Genomic DNA, 23,467 nt, shown 5'->3' on the forward strand with positions numbered 1-23,467 from the left:
TGCCCCTCCATGCCAGGGGCCAGGCCCTTTGGGGAGTGTCCGCAACAGTGTCCTTCCCTCAGCACCTCCCTGGTCCTGCGGCAGCAGGCCTGTCACCAGGCTTGTCACCAGACTGTGCCCCGCCGCAGGCCACGAGCGTTGCCCTCGGCTTTCAGGCACATGGCCACGTGCACAGTACACTGGCGGGGGCAGCTCGCTAGGACGGCTGTTTGCCCAGCCGGCCACCAAACTCCTGGCAAAACGGTCGGCGTTTGCTAGTGTCCGGTCCACTGGCTTCGCCCTCAGTGGATAACCCTGTGCCCGGCAGTGTTCTCTGATTCCATCCACGACCGAACGGCCCCGTGCTGGTCCACATAACTCTCTTCAAGCTGATGAACCCCGGCGGGCCTCCTCCCCCCGCCAGGGTCCTCTGTCTGCGCCTTCTTTCTTTAATCCTACCCGTCTCAGGGATATTGGAGGTAGAAGAGAGCTCCGGACACACGTGTTGACAGGTCCTGGGTCATCAAATAACAGCGAGTCTGCGACTTCCGCTCCACAGACTGGTTGCCCAAAGGGTGACGCAGAACGCAGACTGCTAATGACAGTAGCCGTCCTGGGCCCAGTACTGGCCCTTGCGGCCAAGTCCATCCAAAGAGTGGGAACTTTGGTTCCCTACCTGCCCAAACCCCATGACCCCCACAAGTTACATACATCCATCCTCTCCTGGGAAGTGGCCGTAGGGCAGGGGCTCGTAATAAAATCGCGTCGCCGTGGATGTCCGCCCCCTGCTCTATTAAAGCTTCTCCGTGATCACGTGCCAAGTGTCGTTGTTCTGAGCCCGGGAGAGGGGACGAGGACAGCTGGGGCAGGGGCAGGCAAAGCGCCAGGTGACCTCCGCCGTCCCAAGGGCCGTTCCAGCCGGGGCTTAGTATTACGGCCCTTCCTCAAATCCGTCGAGGTCTCTCCCGTCTGAACTCGCCCCGGAGAGAAGTGGCAGCCTCTTTCAGTTACTCCTCTCTGGCTAAGTATTTCTGGCAGTGACAAATACGCATCGAGATTGAAATTGACTTTTAAAGCTCTGGAAAAGTTAAAAATACTTTTGGGTGGTTATGAGCATTAGGCATAACAAATGGCTCCGAGAAGCTCTGGGTAGTTTCCGTGATGAAATATGAAGCGATCGAGGCGGCGTTTCAGGCTGGCTGTGGCCGGGGGACAAACGCTTCTGGTTACGTACACACGCCATTGACATTCCCGGCTGCCCCTCACGTAGGATATCACGCTCCCACCCCCTCGTCACTGCGAACCCGGGCAGTAACTACAACAGCGGGGGGCAGTGCCGGAAAGAACACGCCAGTCCGTCGAAACTAATCGCAGAATCATTTTATTAAAATGGGTCAGCGGCTCTATCGCGGAGGTCCGCCCGTCATAATCTAACTGTACCGCAGAGAGCGATTCCTGCTAACTGCAGCGCTCTCACCTTGATTAAAACGAAAACGCACTTAATCGGCAGCTGTCCCCGGACGCAGCCCAGCCGGCGCGCATCTCCAGCTCGCCATGTGCGGGAGCAGCCTGCTCCCTCCTGTCTCCCTGCCTGTATCGTCAGTCACTGGGGGTGCCTCCGCTCTGCAAGGATCCCATTGTACACACCTCCTGAAGGAAAAAACTTCCGCCAATGTACGAGACGCCCCTTCACGCAGGCAGTGACCGCGTGGAACCACTGGCAGGGGACAAGAGAGAGTTGTCGTTCGGCCCGGTTGGCAAAATGAAACTCACCCAGGACTGGGCGCACTGATGTGCCTGGGGGAAGTGGCCCGGGTCAGAGTGATTCAGTGGGAAGGATGCTGGCAAGCTCAGGGCTAAAGATTTGCATAAGGCGTTGCACCAGGAAGCCACCCCAATAACCAGGGGGACTGGAGGCGGGTTTCGCTCACACAAGCCTGGGGGTAGAAAACAGGGTGAAGGAAAGAGGGAGGAGGGAGTGGAGAGGGAAGGGAGGCCACTCCAGGCCTCTGACCCTTGCTCTAGGTAGAAGGTTCGCATCAGAACCAGAGGCCCACCAAGTTCATTCCCGATCAGGAATCAGCGCAGGTAGATGACGGCAGAACCGAGAGGGCAGGAGACGGAGCCTGCTTCCGGCCCCGCTGCAGCCCCCGGCGAGAACGTGCCGTCCGGTCCACCTCCGCCAAGCGGGACCACACGATCGGCCCCAGGGGGACAGGAGCCGGGTTTTGTCAGAGAGCATGCCCGCAGTAGAGCACAGTACCGGCCACGTGGGCCCCGCCTGGGTTCATCCCTCTGCCGTGCCCTGTGGCCTGCAGGCCTCAGTTTCCACATCTATAATAAGGTAGAGTCATAAAAGCCTCAGAGTGTTCTGAGGTTTTAATGTGCTCACCCATTTGAAGTTCAGAGAATAGTGCCTGGCTCGGGGTCCATGCTCAGTAAACGTCAGCTATTATCACCAGCCACACTGACATTTCGGTGGCTCCCAACATGCCTGCCGAATGTTCTACTGGGTTCTAGAAAAAAACAGTAGTCGAATCACAAATGTCTGCACAGCCCTCGATCCTTTCCCAGAGGTCCGTCACGGCCTTGATCTTCCTCACATCTCCACAACCCCTGTGGGATCGGGGCAAATATTTGGTTCCCGTCTTACCTGTGGAGAGACTGAGGCGAGTGAGCAGCAAAGCCCGGACAGACCCACGCCCCCTACAGCTGACCCCTCGGTCCTGCCAGGGCCCCACACAGGTCCACCTCGACCGGCTAAGCAGACAGATGGTGTCCACACTCTCCGAAACACTTACGAAATACACGCGGGAGGCCCGATGCACTAGCGGCACCCACTGACGTGCCGGACGAACGTGGTCCGCGCTCTCGTGTTGTGATTAGCATTGTGCTCGCGGAACGTCGATGGCACAATAATAAAGACCCACAGTCCCCACCGACTAGCTGGTGTGCGATGGGAGAAACGGATTCCCTAGGCCCCTGGGGGCGGTTCGTAGGCTCACGGAGGTCTGCCAAGGTGCTGGCAGGGGCATGGGGGGGGGTGCGTTTCTGATCATTAGGGCAGCACCCCAGGGTGTCTCTTAGACAGCATATTGGTGGTCCTATCACCATGACTGTGCAACCTCGAGAGAAATTAAATTTTGAAAAAATAAACCTTAGCTCTGACTGCTTTGAGCTCACCAGAACTGGCCTTTCCCTAGTTAAGCAGAGCTTTCTCTCAAAGCAGAGGGGCCGTGTCACATGCTCACAAGAGTTGTCCTTGTCTTCATGGTGTTTTAAATTTGGATTCATTATCAACATTTTTTAAAGGATTGTCAGGCAACCTGAGCCCAGTCCCTAAGCATCAGGGCAGTGGGCTCCAATTCCCCAGGTCCCCAGCTCTCGGTGTTGCCTTTCAGTATGAAGCCAGGTGTCAGTGGTCATCGATCACCATATTTCGGGCCTCCTTTATTGTTCCATTACCTACTGAGGCCCTGAGGACAGCTAAGTTGGGGACCCCCTTCCCTTACGTTATTCCCATCCCCGGCCTCGCCCCCATCAGAGCCGCGTCAACATGTCTTCCTTTGGATTGTCATGAACGTGGGCATCACAGACTAGCCCCCTAACTTGAGGGCCACGTTCCGTGCACGTGTGCCTAGGAGCATTTCTCTGAGGAGAACACCCCTAACTTTCATCAGCTTCTCAGAAAGGTCTGTGACCCACAAAAGCGTAGGCGCCCACGGAGCTGGACCCTAGTTTCTGAGAGGACCGAGTGGTGAATGACAAAGACCAGATGGACAGCCAGGGCCTGGAAGGCCGGGGGACAGGGAGAGCACCAGCAAGGTGGCCAAACAAGGCAGGACCGCTGCGTCTGTCGCGGGACCCCACCCCCACCACCTGGCCAGGTGCTGGGAGCCCTGGCAACGCTGACGCCTCTCTTTGGCCCCCGCCAGGCTCAGAGGATTACCGCAGCAGGTTCAGCAGCGAGTGCTTCATGGACCTCGTGTGCCCCGAGAAGTGTCGCTGTGAGGGTACCATTGTGGACTGCTCCAACCAGAAGCTGGCCCGCATCCCAAGCCACCTCCCCGAATACGTCACCGATCTGTAAGTCCTGCCTGGGCGTGAGTCCCCCACGTCCCCACACACCCAGCCATCCTGAGCCGGCCCCGGCAGAGGCTCCTGGAGGTGGGTCCGCCTGGCCGAGCCACGCGGGCACTCCTTGGCTGTCCTGAGTGTCCTGGGCTGAGGGCAGACATGCAGGCATCCCCTGGGGACAACTTGCTCACACATAAAGACAGGTCGTTCATTCTACAAATATGTTTTGAACACCTGCCGTGAGCCAGGCGCTGTGCTAGGCCCACCAGCTTCCACAATGAACAAAGCAGATGGTCCCTCCTGACCCTTATGAAGTGTCTAATATAACCAGAAAGATGGGTGTTAAACAAGTAATTGTCACAAGGCGAGAAAGCAGCTAGGATGATTAGCTTTGTCTGAGCCTCCAGTCACCCTTGCTACTAAGGGAGTGCATTGGTTTATCCAGAAAAGGAGAAGCCGAAAAGTCACAGCATGGCGGGCTTGAGGGCTCATGGGGGCTGCTGGGCCGGGGTCTGATGCCTGTCTCTTCCAGTCTCTCTAAGACTGGGCCAGTAGCCTCTCAGATCTGAGTCTCGGATTCTTAACTGTGACATGGAGGCAGTGACCCTACCCCCTAGGGTGGCTAGGAAGGCCGAGGGAATGCAAGCCCAGAACTCACCTGAACCCTGGCACAGCGTCAGCCCTGCGTAAACGACAGAAGTCTTCACTGCTACTGTTGTTGTTTTTTGTTTTTTATTTTATTTTATTTTTGCCTTCACAAGTCACAGTAGGACACAGCAAGGCACAGCTTTGTTGGCTCTCCTGCTCATGAGCATGCGTGAGGGTTAGGTGTGGGGTCCCTGAGTGGCCCCCAGCAGAGGGAGGTGGTCAGGAATGAGCTGAGAGGCTTGGAGGATTGGAAGAATCTGGGGAAAATTTCCGGGGTCGGGGGGGTCAGAGTTGTCGTCGATAACCCTACAAATAAAGGCAGATCACTGGCAATTGATTGTTTGGGTGCTGAATAATCGAAAAGTACAACTCAGCCAGTCAAAGGGGCTTCCTCCAGGGGGAGGGCCCTGGCCTCCTCCCTTTCCTGCCCCTCTCATTCTCCCCCTCTCCCCGCGCCCCTCCACCCCACCCCTCCCCCCAGGCTGATGGGGCAGACGCTGAAGTTTTCTCCGGCTCTCTCCATCTTGGCTGAGTATGAGGTCCAGGCTGCAAGTCAGCCGAAGCCATGGGGGTCCTGTGGGAGGCGCCAAGGAGGGCAGTGAAGGAGGTGCCCACCTCGTCTGTTTGCTTCCCATGTAGGCGACTGAATGACAACGAGATATCTGTCCTAGAGGCCACTGGTATCTTCAAGAAGTTGCCCAACCTGCGGAAAATGTAAGTCAGCTCGGGAACTTGGCAGACTGGGGTGAACGCCGGGTGCAGGTGGCTGCAGTCAGGCCCTCAGCCTCCCCCAACCCCTGCCCCAGGCCTGTGTTGGGAAGCAGGCCCCTGGGGCATGGCCATGTCGACCCAGGGCAAAACGAAACTTCTCTGTTTCTGAATTGTCAAGTGTGCGGAGGTGCATTCCAGGCCATCCTCACCCTCCGTCCCCCCTGCTTATCCTGACCCCCCACCCCACACCTACTATCTACCCCAAGGGGTGGTGGGAGGACTCAGAAAAGGACCAGCAATGGGATATGGTGGTCTAGGGCGCATGTCCCTTAGTAACTTTCACAAGGTAACAATTTAAAAGTTTGCTTTGAAATGGGCCCTAATGGCCTCTGCTCCCGTGAGGCGGATCGGAGTGGAAATGCCAGCTGCTTCCGCGTGGGCTTCGGTCTAGGAGTCCCGCATCTGCCCGGAGCCCGAGTCTAGGCACAGGACCCGCGTGCCTCTGAATTGGCTTTTCCGCTGTCTGGGCTGCCTGTCGTCGCACCCCGGTCCCTGCCTAGGGCCCCGGGCCAAGGCACAGAGACAGGGGGGCAGTGCTGCCGAGCCGGCGGAGCACTCGGTCGGCCAGGTGCCGATGAGGAAGCCCGAGGGGCTCAGAGAGGTTCCCTGACTTCTGTAAGGACACACAGCCAGTGAGGGTCCGCACTGCATCCACAGACGGTTCATCTGTAATCACGGCGTGGGCTTGTGGTCGGTCCCCTCCCCGCCCCCTGCCCGGGGGCCCCAGCAGAAACAGCACCCTAGGCAAGGTGCTCTTCACCCCCGAGCCCCTTCTCCTGGACCCCTCCCCCTAGCTCTGCCCCTGGAACAAAGAAATACAGTCAAGTCCCATTGCTCGTGGAACCCATGTTTGCTGATGCGCGTACTCGCTGAAACTCACCTGAGATCTCAGAATCAATCCTCGCGGTCTCCCGTGGTCCCTGGAGCCACAGACAGAACAGCACGAAATTGGGGGCGCCCCCCACGCGTGTTCCCCGCTAAAATCAAACAGAGCCGCGCGCTCTCATTTCAGCTCTCGCACTGTAGACGGGCGCCCCTTTCACAGTGCATTTAGTGCCACATTTTTTTTTTTTTTTTTGCCTGTCTCCGCTCTTTGCTGGCAGTTCCACTGTTTAAAATGGCACCAAAATACAGTGCCGACGCGCTGCCTAGCGATCCCGGGCACAGGGCTGTGAGGCGCCTCACGGAGAACACGCGCGTTACGTGGTTTTGTTCCCGCACGTGCTCGAGAGCTGCGGGCCGTGGGTGCCGTGCAAAGAAGTCAGCGACGTACATTAAGTCGGGCGCCTTCGTACAGAGACACACGCCAGCCAAGGTCAGGTGCGCGCCGGGTGGCGAGCGCGACCACAGGCTCACAGGAACCTAACCGTGTGCTTTCCCTAGGAGCAACGGCTCGGCGTTCACCGATTCATTTTCCCGGTGACTTTGTAGAATCCTGAGAATCGACTAGAATTGTTGCTTCCGTCCCGTTCTCCACTCTCCCACTCATCTGTCCCCTCCAGGCAGTAAGGAAACAGACCTTCTCCTGCCCCGCACAGCACCTGGATCTCATAGTGCTAGTCAGGCTCCCCGCCTCCCTGCCCGCAGCCTCCTCAGTGACCGCTCTGTGCCTACGGCCGAGGAGGGCACCCTGAAGGGACAGCTGAGAGAGGGGCGCGCATGGGGCCCGGTGAGGGTCGGGCTGGCTGTGTGGCCAAGTACTCCTCTAGTTTTAGGGACCTAGCCCCAATAGCACCTGTCTGAAGCCAGGAAATGTCTTTTTTAATTCAACCCAGAGAAGGCACACTTTATTTTAAACCTCAGGACAGACACTTACATACGTACGGAGATGCTGGCGGGTATTAAAATGAGTAAAGCCGGCCAAGTGCATGTTTGCACCACCATCCGGCCTCACTCCAGGGGTGCCTGCGGTCTCCAGCTGGCAGCAGGGTGAGTGAGACCCCCCCGAGTCTGTCCTGACCCATCCTGTCCCCTCTCTCCAGAAACCTGAGCAACAATAAGATCAAGGAAGTGAGAGAGGGCGCCTTCGACGGTGCCGCGGGCGTGCAGGAGCTGATGCTCACGGGGAACCAGCTGGAGTCGGTGCACGGGCGCATGTTCCGCGGCCTCAGTGGCCTCAAGACCTTGTGAGTGCCCAGGGCCCAGAGGGTGATGGGGGCGGGATGTCTGAGAGGGCCTGGGAGGGCTGGCCCGCCGAATCCTTCCCGGATGCATAAAGGCATCAGGCGTTCCCCAGCACTTGCTAAGACCGCACACACGCATGTGTGCACATACACACACATGCATGCACATGAATGCACACATGCACGCACACGTGTGTGTGCACACGCATACACATGCACACATGCATGCACGCATGTGTGTATACACATGCACGCGTGCACATACACACATGCATGCACATGAACACACGCATGCACACATGCACGCACACGCATGCACGCACACACATGCACGCACACACATGCACGCACACACACGCACGCATGCACGCATGCGCTGCTGTGGAGAGGAAAGCACAGTGCCCGTGCTCTCGTCCCCGCCCCCTCCCTGCAGGATGCTGAGGAGTAACCTGGTCAGCTGCGTGAGCAACGACACCTTCGCTGGCCTGAGCTCGGTGAGACTGCTGTCCCTCTATGACAACCGCATCAGCACCATCACCCCTGGAGCCTTCGCCACGCTCGTCTCCCTGTCCACCATGTAAGTCCTCCGGGGCCCACCGCACACTGCCTCAGGGCTCCTGCCCTGCAGATCGCTCCCTCCCAGCTCTCTGGGCCGAGGTTATCCACCCACTGTCCACGCCATCAGCATGTCAGGCACTGTCCAGGTGCTGAGGACGCATAGGCGTGGCCCCTCCTGGGGCTCACAGCATAGTGAATCACCATAGTGGGAGTCCCACAGCAATACGAAAGCCCAGCCTAGGCTTTGTTGAGGAATACTGGACCGTGTTCTGGCAGGTAAGTAGGAATTAGCTTGTTCAAGAAAGTGAGAAGTTCGTTTCCGCCAGTGAGAAGAGCATGTGCAAAGGCCCTGTGGTGGACTGGAGCAGAGCAGGTGCGCTGATCAAAGCCCGGCATGGTCGCAGCACGGAGCGAGAAAGGGCGTGGTGTGCGGCCAGGATGGAGAGGAGGCCAGGGCCAGCCTGTGGGACTGCTGGGGGCCATTCGGGTCTCCATCCACAGCACGTCGGAAGCCAGCGAAGGTGTTTCAAGCAGGCCAGCAACGGGTTTTTAAGTGATGGCACTGGCTGCTGCAGTGCGTATCAGAACGAGAGTTCAGATCCTGCTCTCCGGACGCCCCGCTCACGTCATTCACTGTATCTGTAACGGAGGCTGTTTAGAATAATGGTTAAGACGTCGGGTCCTGGAGCCACATTTCCTGGGTTCAAATCTCATTAGCTGTGTGACCTTGGAAAAGTTACTTCATCTCTCTCTGCTGCATTTGTCCCTTCTGCATCATGGACCTCACAGGATTATTACGAGGACCAATTCCGCTAACATTTGTAAAATGCACGCAGGGGCCCGAGGTGTGGAAAGTACCGGCACACGTACGTCAGCTTCGCGTTCGCTCACGCTAGTTCCAGGTGGCTCTGCTACCTCGGCTGCTGGTTCGTTCCCCCCCCCTTCCCTTCCCCGAGGACCCTTCGGAAGACAGACGAGACAGGCCCTTGCCGCATCTTCCGCCGCGCCCGCTGTCACGCTCCCGCACGCCCCCTCGCTGGGGACCGAGGCACAGTGACAGGATGGCCTGCAGGCCGAGCTGTCTCGTCCCTCGTGCCCTCGCCCTGTTCCGGCCTCCTCCCGGCGCCTCCCACGCCCACCTCGGGGCCTCGCAGTGGCTCTGTCCGCTGCCTGGCCTCCCTTTCCCCTGGCCTCCGCCTCTCCCTCCGTTGCTCGCTCCAGTGTCATTTGCTTCAGCCCTTCTGCCGTCACCCCCAGTTCCTCTAACCCCGCGCTCCTCGTTTTTTCCACAGCACCGACAATTTTCTAATATACGAAACAATTTGCTTATTTGTTGCTAATTATATATTGTCAGCCCCCATCAGCTAGTATACTAGCTTCAGAAGGACACGGATGTGCAGCTGTTTTGTTCGCTGCTCTGTCCTCAATGCCCAGATCTATCTGTGCCCGGCATGAAGTAGGTACTCATTATTTAATTCTTGAATAAACGGATGAATTGAATGAAGGAGTGACATCGAGATAGAGAACGGCGGGTTAGGAGCCAGCACGGGTAGGTTAGTTCATTCGATCCCCCTCCTCACCCCTGCTAGGCGTCTCCGTGCCGAGACTCCAAAGGCAGAGCAGATGCCGAGAGGGCCGTAGAGCCACAAAGCGTTCAGGGAAGCAGCTCGGACACGAGGGGCAACGTGCCCGACTTCGCACAGCTGCCGAGTGCCAGAGCCAGGATTCAAACCCAGAAAGTCGGATCCCGAGCTCTTAACTGCTATGTCATGTCCTGGCCACTCAGGGGCCATCTGGCCCTCTACGCAACCTCCCTAAGCTTCACTTTTCTCATTTGCGAAATGAGGATAACGTTGCCGCCTCCTTAGGGTTGTTGTGATGAATCTGGGAGAGTGAATTTATAAAGTGCTTCGCCTGGCTTCAGTCCTCCAGGAAACCCTCACGGAGTGACGGCCGCTGCCGTCCCGTCCTCCCTCCACAGCCCAGAGGTGTGCAGGGCACCGTGCTGATGTCACACTGGCGCGAGTGGCAGACAGCAGCCCCGTGTCTCCCGTCAGGGGACCGAGTCCGGTGAGGGAGGCACGCACTGGACGGCCATGACAAGCTCTGACGGGCGCCATGGAGGAACGAAGGCAGATGAGGGAGAAGAATGGGGCGGAGCGGACCTCGGCGTTTCTGTCTAGATCGGGGGCTTGGGGAAAACTTCTTTAACGGGGCCACGTAGGCTGAGGACTGTAGGCTGGGAAGGGGCCAGCCAGGCAGACAGCGGAGTGGCTCGTCCCAGGCAGGAGGAAGTGCACGTGTGGAGGCTCCAAGTGTGCGAGGATCTCTGATGAGCTAGAGGCGGCTCGCACAGCTGGAGCTCAGCAGACAGGGAGGATGCGGCAGGACAAGGGAGGACGCCACGGTCGTGTCCGTTGGAGGCGGTCTGGAATGGCACGCGCTCGCGCTCGCAAAGACTGCGTCCGGATTTTAGGAGGGAGTCGGCATCCCGTTTCCCAGACCCGTCCCTCTGGCCCCGGAGCAGACCTGCCCGGAGAGCTGGGCCCCGAGGACGCTGCAGAACAGGGGCTCGGGGCCGCTCCCACAGCAGGAGCGAACCGCTCAGACAGGGCCCGTCTCTCTTCGCAGAAACCTCCTGTCCAACCCCTTCAACTGCAACTGCCACCTGGCCTGGCTCGGCAAGTGGCTGAGGAAGAGGCGGGTCGTCAGCGGGAACCCCCGGTGCCAGAAGCCATTCTTCCTCAAGGAGATTCCCATCCAGGACGTGGCCATCCAGGACTTTACCTGTGAAGGTGAGGTAGCTGGGGGCGGGGCAGGGCAGCCCCTGGGAAGGCAAGGGAGGTGCCAGGGAGGAGGGGCAGGCACGGAAGCCGGTCCCCGGGAGCCTGCTCTGCCCCCAGGCGTGCGGCCGGAGCTGGCCCATGGGCTCCTTGGTGCAAGTTAAGAAAGGTCCCTCTTTCTAAAGACGTTTTACTTTCATCAGTCACAAATGTGTCATAAAACAAGACGCTTCTCAGCCATCCGTTAGAACACGGCTGGACACAGTCACCACCCAGAGGGGCTGTGTGGACGGAGGGAGGAAAAGGGGGTGAAGGAAGGGAAGAGGCAAGGCCCTGCCCCCGGCCCCTTCGCTCAGTTTGGTTTATTCCTGAGCGGGTTAAGAGTGGCCTCCGTCCTGTCTAACACCCTGGTCCATCGAGTGTTTGTTAGGTTAAAGGTGGTCAAGAGGGCACCCCGCTCCCCCGCACGCAGGAGGCCAGCAGGCTCGTAGTCCCGGTCCGGCTCAAAGCCGAGGGTCCTCTCCCTGCACACCCTTGGTCGCCGCACCCGGCCTCACTCGCCCGTCCCCACTGTGGGCGTCTGTCACCCGCCACGCTCGCTCTGGGTGCTCCACAGGCAACGACGAGAGCAGCTGTCACCTGGGCCCGCGCTGCCCTGAGCAGTGCACCTGCGTGGAGACGGTGGTGAGATGCGGCAACAAGGGGCTCCGCGCCCTCCCCAAGGGCATTCCCAGGGACGTGACCGAGCTGTGAGTACCCCGCGCGCCCCCCAGTCCCCCACCCGCACCCGCCAGGCTTCACCCGCGGTGTCCCGCGCAAGGCTGCCCGGGGGCGCCCTGCTCGAAGGGCTCCCGCTGAGACGGCAGCAGAGCCTCGGCCGGGAGCCGCAGCAGCTTGGACAGGGGCCAGACAGGGGGGCAGACAGGAAGCACTCCTCTGCCTGGCAGAGGACACGTTGCCGACCCCCCAGAACACAGCGGGAGGGTTGTCGTCTGCTTCTCCGTACTGAGAAGATCCACCTGGGCCCCGGGTTTGGCCGTGGCCTCGGAGATCTGTGTGGGCCAGTGCCAAGTGTGCAGTGAGCTCCACGCCGTGCCCGGGGGCGGGGAGGCGGGGGACTGCAGAGAGTGACCCAGATATGGGCCTCCTCCCTGGGCCGACTGAGTGCCAAGTGACACGTTGCAAAGAGAAGAAAATGCCATGAAAACAGGCCTGCGATGCTTTTCCCCAAAGCTCCTGAAACAGAGATTGAAATAACAAAGATAATTGGCTATAATTACAAAGTAAACGTCAGAGCTCTGGGAGGAGACCTGGTTTCCTGCTTTGGAAATGATGATGCGTCCCCTGGCCAGATGTGGTCTGCAGAGCTCGCCAAGGAGAGTGGCCCTCACCTCTGTGCCCAGACCATCTCCTGGAGGGGAGAAGAGGGGGCAGAGGACCCCGAGGCTGCCAGGCCCAGCAGCCTGTGGCTTGGAGGCCTCTGGGTCAGGGACATCGCCGAGTCTAGAGTCAGTGTTTCGAATGCTGGCTTCCCCGCTCCCTCGGGCATCATTAGTTATCTCAGGCAGAGCTGCCCACTTACACACAACAACATTACGGTTAATTCACTGAGAAGGAGAGAAAACAAAGTTCCACAGCGTTTCTCCAAAGGGCAGGGTGTGGGAGGCCGTGGCAGGCACGAGCGGGCAGGGCAGCGCTTTCTCTGTGGGGAGGGTCTGTCCCGTCGGCCCGCCCCCCGGCCCCGTTCGCGTCTCCCCTGCGTTCTCTCTTCATGGGCAACGCAGGCCCAGCAGAGACCCGCCTCCCTCACCCTGGCTCGATCAGGCCTTGATGTTGTCGCCGAGTGAGGGCCACAGCGCCACATCCCCTCTGGTTCACGACGAAGACCTTTCAGAGTAGAAACCACCTCCCAAGTCTCGCTTCGGAGAGCAGCGCAGTCAGGATTAGAAAACAGTTAAGTCTGACCCCCAGCCCCGTGCTCCTGTCCGTTACCCCGGAAGTTCTTCAACTTTGAGGTCACAAGACCCCTTGACATTGTTTAAAAGCATCGTGACCTCTAAGAACTTTTATTTATGTTGATGATATCTGTTGATATTTACCATGTTGGAAACTACAACTGAGACTCTTTTAAAGTATATATTTGTTAACCCATTTAAAACAGTAATATATTTATAACATGTTTACATAAATAGCATACTTTTATGAAAACCGAACCAAAAGAAATTTCATCGATAAGAGTGACATTCTATTTTTATAAATGTAACAGAAGAGACAGCTGGATTTTCATGTCACTCTAACATTCTTTTCTGTGTGTGATACGTTGTTTTGGGTGAAGTGCAAGAGGGAAATCTGGCTTCACGCAGACACGCAGTGAGGAAAGGGAGGGGAACTTTAATGGCCTTTTCAAACGGTTGAGCATTTTCTCCTTCGGTAACACGCCGAAACCGCACGGCGGTGGTGGTGTCTGGAAGGCGAGTTGCCGTGTGGGACCCAGCGCTATGGGGCGTGAACTTGTCGTGCTCTGTCGCAGTCTGCACGGGACCCACCCCCCCCCCGCGCGTGACCGGACAGCAGCAAGCAGTGGTCCCCAGGAGATACCGGTTCGCGGGGCCACGCAGGTCTTCCCAGTGCTGACACGTTGCATTATAGACCATCGGAACTGTCACCGCCGGGCTCGTCGAAAAAGCCTTCAGTAAAGGGACGCTATCAAACTCAATGCGGCAGTGACGAGTTTTCCAAAATTTTAATTTTCAATTGCAAACTTAAAGTTTATCATTGGCAACCAATACTTTCGGTTTTTCTTGAAATGACAGGCTCACTCTGTTCGTTTTTAAGAAATTGTCTACTAAGTACCCACCTCAAAATAGCCTGTTTGCTAGTCACTCTTTTAAGGAAAAATGGTGGGGTTTTTTGGGGGGGAGGGCTAGTTCAGCTTGTAACTCAGGTACACAATCCCTTTTCCTCATGACAAACAACATACTTCATATCCAGGAGAAATGCTTTATGCACATTTCCCATTTTGCCACACGGACTATTAAAAAGATGTGCGCTCAAGGGTCGAGACTTAATGTAATTAGCAATTTTTTTTTATTGCATCGTCAAGGGCATCGTTAAGTGAAACTGGCTTTTTTCTGTAAACCTACCAGTGGATGGAGGTGAAGAATGCAGTAGCCACTGGTGCCATTTGGTGTCACTGCCCTGGTCACACTGAGGTTCCGGAAGCTTGGTTCACACAGGGCAAAAGGAAAACAATGGTTTAATCTAATTGCAGAAATAGTTTCAGCCTCAGAGAGTCTAGGGAGCTCCCTCCGCGCCCCCCCCCCCCGGGGCCTGTGCATAACGCCAAGAACCAGAACGACCATTCCTCATGAGCAGGCAAAGGGTACACAGGGCTGGAAGGCGACAGGCAAGCCTACAGGGTCCGACCGAAAGCGGAGCAGGAGCGGCTGTGGGACCTCTCAGCCCCCAAGGTCACGGGCACAGATCCTCTGTGCGAAGGTCGGGCTTCATCGGCTTCAGGAAGTTCCAGTGTTGCCGTGCCGTGAGCCCTCTAGACTCAGGCTTGCCATTCTAGAACTTAAACCAAAGAATCTGTTTGCTCCCATTTAAGGGGATGTTTACTAACATCAGGCCTTCAGGTCCTGGAAAGAAGCTGCGAGCCTATGTCTCCCCGAGGACGAGGGGGGGATCTGGTGCCCCGCCCCCAGTTTACTCCTGGTCAATAACCAGGAAGTTTGGGTACTGATTTCAGTCTGAGGACCATGATCTTAGATTTGCCGTCCTACCACTGATACCCCAAAAAGAGGAGATGGGAAGTCTGACATACGTCCCCCCAGGCACAATTGTTGCAGGGATTTTTATTACAATGTGGGGTCTGAGGACATCAAGGGAAGCAGGCTGGCAGCACGGTGCACACGTGTGTGTACACACACACACACACACACACACACACGGCACTGATAGGAGACTGGAAAGGGCTGGGGCAGTGACCGCGTGTAGCAGGATATGACAAGAATCACTGATCAAAGGAGAGGGCAGAGCCTGGCCTGGCACTGGTTAGCTCCAGGGGGTTAGAGGATGGGGGTCTGGGGCGCAGCACGCAGCTCGAATGAAGCTTCCTCCTCCTCTCGAATCCAAGGAGGGCAGCTCCGTGCAGCGAGCGAAAGCACAGGCGAGCCGCACCGCCAGTGCGTGCTGCAGGGCAGGGAGGAAGCCAGGGACGCCCGCCCGCCCACCCGGGCCGTTAGGGAAGCAGGGGAAATGCCCTGCTGTGTGAAATCCACCAGTTACTGTTGGCGGAGCGTTTACCGTATCCAGGGGCTATGCTAGATTTTTTTCTTAGCGATCTCGTGTAATGCGACAACCCTACCAGGCCAGTATTTTTACTCCCAATTTGCAGATGAAATAACAGTCTCAGGAAGGCTGAATAATTACTAAGAAGCAACAGAGCATAGACGCGAGCCCAGGTCTGTCTGACCCCAAGGTCCATCCTTTAGCCGCTAACCTACCTACTCCCTCCCTCTGGCGGGGGCCCAGGTCCCTGTGTGCTCTGCCCGGCGGCCTGGCTTGTTGGAGATTTATGGTAGACAGCCACTAGTCTCCTTGGGACCTGCCACATGCATTTAATCAGGGAGAAGGCAAATCTAGCACCCTGCCGTGATGCTGTGGGTACCTGTCAGTGGTTCCGGCTGGGTCTGTCCTGTCAACTGGACCTTCTCCAGCAACGCCAGCTTTCTGTCCCCTCCAGTGCTGGTCAGGCTCACCAGAGCACTTTACAGAGCAACTGCCCGTCACTGACTACATCCTTGCCTTTCCGTGGTCCAGGGAGAGGGACCGAAATTGCCTGTAGCCAGCTGGAAGGGATGACCGCATCTTTAGAGAGCAGGCTGGCTCTGGGTGCAGCAGCATTTAGGAGGTCGGGCACAGGCTCCGGGAAGACCTCGGCAGGCGGCCTCTGTAGAGGACACTTCGAAGCTCTCTGGCAGCCACGACCATCTGTGGGGGGAACCGAGGGAGGCCTGAGCACAGGCTGAGCGCCGAGCGAGCCCCTTCCCTCCAGCGAGTGTTCGTTGACTCTGTCGTGCGGGTAGGGATACCGTCGTGGGGGCTGCGCGCACAGCGGCCCGTGCAACAGACGGGACCCCCGACCTCAGGAGCTTGGAGCAGGGGAGGACGAAGAAGAACGCTGACCAGTCAGTCAGGCGTTTCGCACAGGGAGCAGAGAGAACACGTCTTGTGAAGACAGCGAGGTTACGAGATCAAGGAGGCCACGAGGCGGAGCAGACGGAACAGTGGAGACGATGTTGTGTGGTGACACGCGAGGCCCAGTCGGCCGCGGCGAGGCCCGGCCCTTCCTCCCGGGAGGCGCGGGAGCCAAGGGGGACGTCCACGCAGGAAGGCCCGGCCCTTCCTCCCGGGGGGCGCGGGAGCCAAGGGGGACGTCCACGCAGGAAGGAAGGCGGCCTGCGCCGGTTCTCGTCTCAGAAAAATTATTCCAGAAGAGACACAGAATAGACGGCTAGGGGCTGGTTGTCGGTCGTTCGGTAATCGTACGTGCTCTTGGATGGAGCACTGTGCACACGCGTGTGCTGGACACGTTCAGCGTGTGCTGAGCACCGGAGTTCCAGGCACTGCTCCGAGGGGTTCCCACAGGGTTCCTCTGTAATCTTCACGATGACTTCAGGGTGGTGGCGGGTATGAGCCCCACTTTATGGGTGAGGAAACGCAGCTCAGAGCGGTTAGTAACCTGCCCGGGGTCACGCAGCTGTCCGCCGGCGGAGCCAGGATGTGAGCCTCGGCCGCCCGAGTCCTGAGCTGCTCCCACATCAGCCCGGCTGTGGCTGGGGCCCCGGCCTGGAGCGGCGGCGCCTGGGGGTGGCTGCCCTGCTTCTCGTTCACCGTTCAGCGTGTGCAGGAGTGTTTTGTGGGGCACCTGTCAGCGCCGCGAAGCTCGCAACAGGAACGGGGGGCATTCAGCCGTTCACAGGGATCTGTGTGGTTTTTCGTCCTTTGAATCCTGTGCTGAAGCAGGTCAGCACGGAGGTCAGCCTGCCGGAAACGCTCTGGCGGTTCTAAGACGGCTACGGCCGAGCACAGTCTTCTGGAAGATCCCCGGGCCGGGCTGCAGGCAACTTCGGCATTCACAGTTGTCACGAGCGCCTACGAAGAGCCTCCCACACAGCCACGTCTGCATCTCTGTAGCGAAGCCTTTTTGCTTCCGCGTCTTCCGAGCTGTGATGCCAGGTGGCCAGGGACGTTCTGCACTCAAAGCCACTCCCTCGCAGCCCCGCCTGCGCGCTCTGGGGTTTCCATCATATAAACGATGTTTCCAGAGCATCTGCCGTAGCCGACTAGTGTACGAGATGCTGTGGTGAGCAAAACACACTGGGTTCTGCCCCATTAACCACAGAATCACACTCAGAATGTCACCGCGGAGGTTAAACGCTGTGAAGAAAATGTACTGAAAGCTTTGGGAACCTGTCACGTCTCCAGGGGGTGTGGGAGGAGATATCGGGGAAACGATGCTTGAGCTGAGATCTAAGCGTCTGTGGGGTGAACTAGGCATGGAGGGAGAAGAGGGGCTCGCCTGTGCGGAGAAGGCCTGTCCCCCCAGAGCAGCATGCGGCCTCTGGGGAGGAGCAAGGTCAGTGGAGTTGGAACCAGAGGTCAAGGGAGAGTTGGCTGTAAAACGAGCCCGAGACAGAGACAGAGACCGTGGTGGCTAACGTCACGTCAACTCGGCTGGGCCGTGGTGCCCTGTCGCTCGGGCAAACACCAGCCAGATGTTGCCGCGAAGGTGTTTTGTAGATTCCATTACATGTACAATCAGTAGGCTTTTTAAGTAAAGGAGGTTACCTGACGTACTGTGGAGGTGGGCCTCGTATAAGACCCAAAAACTGAGGTTTGCTAGACAAGATGGAATCCTGCCCAAGTTTCCCATTTGTCAGCCTGCCCTACGGTTTGAAGACTTTCCAGCCCCACAGTGGCATGAGCCAATTTAAATAAATGTCTGTTCTTGATAGGTAGGTAGGTGGGTATGTAGACAGATAGAGGTATTGACGTAGCTAGGTAGCTACTCCTCTGGCAAGCGGTGGAAGCCAGTGGAGGATTTTAAGCAGGAAGAGAGGCCGATCTGATCTGACCCGCATGGCGCCGACCAGAGACGAGCTGGGACCCAGGAGAGCTGGCGCGCTGGGCCCAGGGGCTCCAGAAGCATCTGCGTCTGGGTGTCCATCCTCCAGGGCCCTAAACCTCCCTGTCTCAGATGAGAGTCCTGAGGAGAGGCCGCTGGACCTGTGGTGAGAGCGTAAAAAGCCACTTGCTTGCTGTGTGATCTTGGCCAAGTGTTTTAACATCTCTAAACTTCTGCCTCCTCGACAGTGAATCCCCGCCGCATAAGGGTATTGTGAGGACTGGGCACAAAGTGGGTACTTTCATTCAACAAATATGTGTTGAACACCTACTGTGTGCTGCTCTGTACACAGTCTTGGGGAGGTTCGACGTTGGGCAGTTTTAGACCAGAGCCTGCCGTCGTGGAGCCTAGCAGTCCGGTGGAGGAGACATCGTTAGTTGAGTAATCACACAAACAACATTAACTGGCAAGCGCAGTGTGTGCCGTGAAGGGGACAGCGCCGCTGTGAGGGCCGGGACCGGGGACCCGGCCTCGTCCGGAAGGCCAGGGAAGGCACCCTGAGAAGGCGACAGTGTGTGCCGGGTCCTTTGCCGGGTGTCACTCTGCACCTCTCTTCCAGGTACCTGGAGGGAAACCACTTGACGGCCGTGCCCAGGGAGCTGTCCGCCCTCCGACACCTGACACTCATGTAAGGGGCCCGGCTCCGCGTGGGGCCTTCCGTGCGCCCTCCTGGGAGTCCGGGGAGGTGGCGTGGAGAGCGAGTGAGTGAGGACGGCCCTGCGGGCTTTCGGGCACGTCTGTGCCCCTCTCCCCGGGCGGGGCAGGGAGAGGCCTGGGAGGAGCAGGTCAGCTGCTGTGCCAGGGCTCACCCCGTGAGGACCACGTGCAGAGACACCCAGCGCCCGGCTTCGTGGGCCCGGCGCGTCACCTCCCCCTCAGCGGGGGGGCCGGCCAGTGAGCCGAGGCCCCTCAGTCTCCAGTTTCTTGCAAGCCATGGCTGCCCTCACGATTGCCGGAAGCATAAATGGACATTTCTCCTCCCTCCTCCTCTAGTTGCCCAGACGTGTTCTAAGTACATGGTTGGAACTGAGGTTCCTTCAGATGGTAGCTGCTGCCGACTCCAAGTCAGCCAGGACCCAGGAAAACCCCAGACGAGGAGCAGGGCCCCTGGGCGTGTGTAGGTGGGACCCAGGAAGCCAGGTGGTCAGTGGCCTTCGTTCTTCAACAGCCTCCCTGCCTTGCCAAGGAGGGGCCTAGGAGGGGGCGGAATAATTCCTTGGCTTGTGGTCATTGAAAGATGCCTCTGTCTGCTTAGGGGGCAGGAGCTCCCCCCCCCCACACACACACAGTGTCCACCTGGGGAACTGGGGGCCACTGAGGAAAGGTGGAAGGACGCCACCTGCACCTTATTCAGCCTGGCTCCCCAGGCAAGCCCAAAATCAGCCTCTAGGTGACGATTTCTCAGCCTCGGCACTGTGGACATGAGGGGCCCGCTAACTCTCGATGGTGGAAGCTGTCGTGGGCACTGTGGGGTATTTAGCAGCATTCCTGACCTCCACCCGCTGGGTGCTAGTAACTCCCTGCCCCTCGCAGCAACAACCAAAAATGTCTCCAAATATCGTTACATGTCACTGGGAGAGCAGAGCTGCCCCCCTTTGAGAACCGCTGCTCTAGAACCTTCTGCTCTAGAGCCATGGCTTTCAACTTCAGCTGACTATAGGAATCACTCGAGTTCGTTTGGATTTTTTACAATGGTAATGCTCAGGCCCACCCTAGACCAGTTAAATCAGACTCTCTGGGCGTGGAAGCCAAGCCTCGGAGGATGTGGAAGCTCCCTGGGTGATGCTAATGTGCAGCTAGTGTGGAAAACCACTGCTCTGAGTCCCTGAGGAGAAGCTGCTGGAGATGTAGCTGGCAGAGGCCGGCACCCCACCCACCTCATGCCCCCTAAAAGAGAATCTGATAAGAGGAATAAATGGAGAGGTAGAGCGTAGAGAGACAGTTAAAGGAAAAATGATCAGGAAAAATAGTACTAGGGTCAGAAGAGATTAGTCTCCTAGGTGTTATGTTTTGCTGATAGAAGAAAATGGGTGAATAGGCATGTAATGGAATGATCAAATAGCTGAATGAGTGGACGAATGAATGAACAACAGTTGAATGATTTATTGAATAAACATTGAATTAAAAAAAAAAACATTTGGATGACTAGATAGGTAGATGAATAGGTGGGTAAATCAATGGATGAGCAGATGGTCAGATGGAAGGAAGGAAGGGAGGAAAAGAAGGGAAGGGAGGAAGAGAGGTTGGAAGGATGAGTGGGAAGATAGATGGTAGGATGGAAAGATAGAAGGGTGGTTGGGTGGGTGGATGGAAGGGCAGATGGCATGCGTGAACGCCGGGCAGGACCCCCCTCGGCTACGACCCGCAGGAAAGTGTGACCCTCTTGTTTCGCTTCCCTAGCGACCTGAGCAACAACAGCATCGGCATGCTGACCAATCACACCTTCAGCAACATGTCTCACCTCTCCACCCTGTGAGTACAGTGAGGCGCCGGCATTGAGGCGCCTGTGCCATCCTGTCCCCTGTCCCCTCAGGCCTAGGTCCTCTGCTCTACTGACCCTCAGAGCGGTGGCTGCCCCTGCACGGGGCAGACCTTAATCATCAGAAGGAAATAAAGCAGGTCTGACCTCCACCGCTGGGCAGTTAGAGAGGACCTGGCCCCTAGCTGCTTCGGAGAAAGGCCCTCCGTGGCTGCCACTGTGCTTCGTGACTTGCTTTCCCAGCAGAGGGTTTCCCTCACGAGCACATTTCGTCCGGTCCATTTATGCCCATTAGCTCCGCAAGGTGGGAGCCCTCACCACCTGACAGTAGCGGGGAGGGGGGGTGCTTGGGGGGGCTGATGGCAAGGCTGGTTAGGGGGCCGCCCGCCAAGGAGCGTGGGAGGAAGCTGGGGCAGTGACGCCAGTGAGCGCCCCGGCGCGATGTGGGGGGCGCCTCTCCCCTTTATTGTCGGGTGCTTTCTGTCAACACAGTAAAGCGGGGAACGTGAACCGTTTGCTTTGACTGGTCCACAGCGTGGACAGTGCTCTCGTGAGTAGCCGAGATAGGAAGGGCCAGCAGGGCCCCGTGTCCTTTTCTGCAGGATCCTGAGCTACAACCGGCTGCGCTGCATCCCCATCCACGCCTTCAACGGGCTGCGGTCTCTCCGAGTGCTGTGAGTACCCAGAGCCCCGGTCTCTCCGAGTGCTGTGAGTCCCCGGAGTGGCTGGTGGCTCCTTCCCGCCCCGGCCTCTGCTCCGCCTCTGCCCCCCCCCCCCACACACACACCTCTGCACGCTGCACCCTTATGTGCCCAATGGGGCGAGGAGAGCACTCACTTAGAGTCAGCCATTGCCACGCCCGGCCCGCTGCAGGTCGCTCACCCCTCTGCGTCTCCGGGGCGTTGCGGGCAGGGTGGGGTCCGCAGGGCCACGCAGTTTTATTCTGCGCACTAGCAGCACAGTGTGTGGCACGGAGCCGCTGTCGCGATGGTCGTCATGGCACAATTGGCCCCCCTGGCTTCAGAGGGGCGGTGCTAACACTGGGAGCCTCTGCGGACACCAGCTCGGGCACCAGACCGTGAGCCGGACGCCCAGGGCCAGCCCAGCTCACAGACGGCCTCTAGTTAGCAATTGTAGGGTCCGTTCATAGAAGATCTTCTGAAAGAACGAAGTTCTAGCAAGTTTCCGACATTTAAATATCGGGAGGTTTCTCATACAAACTAATTTTTACTCTCTCTTGGAAAATGGAGATACTTGGCCCTTCCAGGGCTCCCTCGGCATTCCTGCCTGGCCGAGCAGCCTCCCACCCTTCGGCCAGGGTTATGCAGTCTGCAGCCTCCACACCTGCGACCCCCACCCACGTCACCTCACAGCACCTGCCTGGCCCTGTTCTACGCACAGATGGGGGACAGCCCACTGAGGCAGAGGGAGTCACCTGCTTTCTAAGCCTGTCTCTGCCCCTCCCTCCCTCCCTAGCTGTGAGTCTTCTCATCTGTAAAATCAGATAGTAATGCTAATTGCCTCACAGGCTCTTATGAGAATTAACTGAGATACTGTATGTAAAGCACTTGGCACAGCCCTGGCCCACAGTAAACACTTTACAAATATTCCTTTGTTATTACTGTTCCCACATTAGCGCTTGCAAGGAAATGACACCTCACTGCCACCCCCACCCCAGGCCCCATTGTCACCTGATTCTTGTGCCTTCCCTTCTGGCACCTCTTTTCCTGGCCAAGGAGAAGGCTCCAAACGATGCCACCATGGGGGCGGAGATGCCAGACGCTCTGCCCCAGCCCGTCAGCTTCTCACCTTTCTGGCCCGTTAGTACCATAAAAGCGATGCCCATGTTTGGGGGGTGCTTTTCACGGCCCTCGCCTCATATAACCTTTTGCAACAGTGCTGTGAGGTCGAGAAGATCATGCCCATTTTTCAAGATGGGGAAACTAAGGCCCAGATTAGCGAAGTAACTAGCCCAAGGCCAGCAGGCCCCGCAGACCCAGGAGTCAGATTGCAGAGCCCAGCCCGACTTGGGCCCTGGGGCCCCTCCCAGAACTCATCAGCGATCAGCAAGCAGCACCCAATGAGCTGGTCCATTCCGGAGCCTCCAGGCTGCGGTGATTTATCGAGGCCCTCAAAACGCCAGCGTCAGCGACAACTCCGCCACATGTCATCTGTGCTGTTATTAAAAATCAGTTCCCTGGGGGCAAAGAAGCGCCCGCCTGACAATGCGCAATCTGTTATTGTCACTAATGTATTACCCACCTTCTCTGGAGAGCCGGGGAGGGAAAACAGCAGCAGAACCGTTTCGCTGCCTCCAGGTGAACACGGTGGGACCTGGGCTCTTCTCATTGGCCAGGGCAGAGGCCGGACCTGCTCCCCGCTCGCCTCCCACCGTCCCCCCCCCCCACCCCAATCCCAACTTACTGTCTCCCATCCCAGTCCTCCAGTTCTGTGCGTAAGTTTGCTGCCAGGGGGTGTGAGCTGCCAATTTTAATGGAATCTCTGCGTATATGTCCGTAAGTAGAGTAGTTCAGACTGGGGCAGCTCAGCACATAACGGGGAGAAAGAAAGCTTATCTGTGCCTCTGTCTGCCGGGGCTGGGTGACCGTCACCAGGGTTTTCTTCTTCCCACTCCAGAACCACCAGTCATTAGGTCATCAGGAATACACAGCAACACACAACACACTATGCCTGCTTCTTGAATTAAGAGCTAGTGGGTTTTCAGCATCACGATTTTAGAATTGTGGGATCTCATAGATAAAAAGGGGTCTTAGAGGCCCTCATTCCAACCATCTGCCTCAGTAGGGAGCAACCATCTTCTGCACAAGGGCCAATTCAGGAAATATAAAAATGTTTA

General features: G+C 57.6%; 1 protein-coding gene across 2 annotated transcripts in view; it reads left to right on the plus strand.

Moving 5' to 3' along the window:
• Nucleotides 1-23,467, plus strand: part of SLIT3 (slit guidance ligand 3) — a 583,670-nt gene that overhangs the window by 522,691 nt on the left and 37,512 nt on the right. For both annotated transcript variants that reach the window (XM_036224942.1, XM_036224941.1), the window contains 9 exons: nucleotides 3,915-4,065; nucleotides 5,344-5,418; nucleotides 7,458-7,601; nucleotides 8,032-8,175; nucleotides 10,788-10,951; nucleotides 11,556-11,688; nucleotides 18,691-18,759; nucleotides 20,532-20,603; nucleotides 21,213-21,284. In XM_036224942.1, the coding sequence (XP_036080835.1) occupies nucleotides 3,915-4,065; nucleotides 5,344-5,418; nucleotides 7,458-7,601; nucleotides 8,032-8,175; nucleotides 10,788-10,951; nucleotides 11,556-11,688; nucleotides 18,691-18,759; nucleotides 20,532-20,603; nucleotides 21,213-21,284 (1,024 nt within the window). The remainder of the gene's footprint in view (nucleotides 1-3,914; nucleotides 4,066-5,343; nucleotides 5,419-7,457; nucleotides 7,602-8,031; nucleotides 8,176-10,787; nucleotides 10,952-11,555; nucleotides 11,689-18,690; nucleotides 18,760-20,531; nucleotides 20,604-21,212; nucleotides 21,285-23,467) is intronic.

This window comes from Rousettus aegyptiacus, unplaced genomic scaffold, assembly GCF_014176215.1.
Source record: "Rousettus aegyptiacus isolate mRouAeg1 unplaced genomic scaffold, mRouAeg1.p scaffold_m13_p_7, whole genome shotgun sequence".
Taxonomy (NCBI): Eukaryota; Metazoa; Chordata; class Mammalia; order Chiroptera; family Pteropodidae; genus Rousettus; species Rousettus aegyptiacus.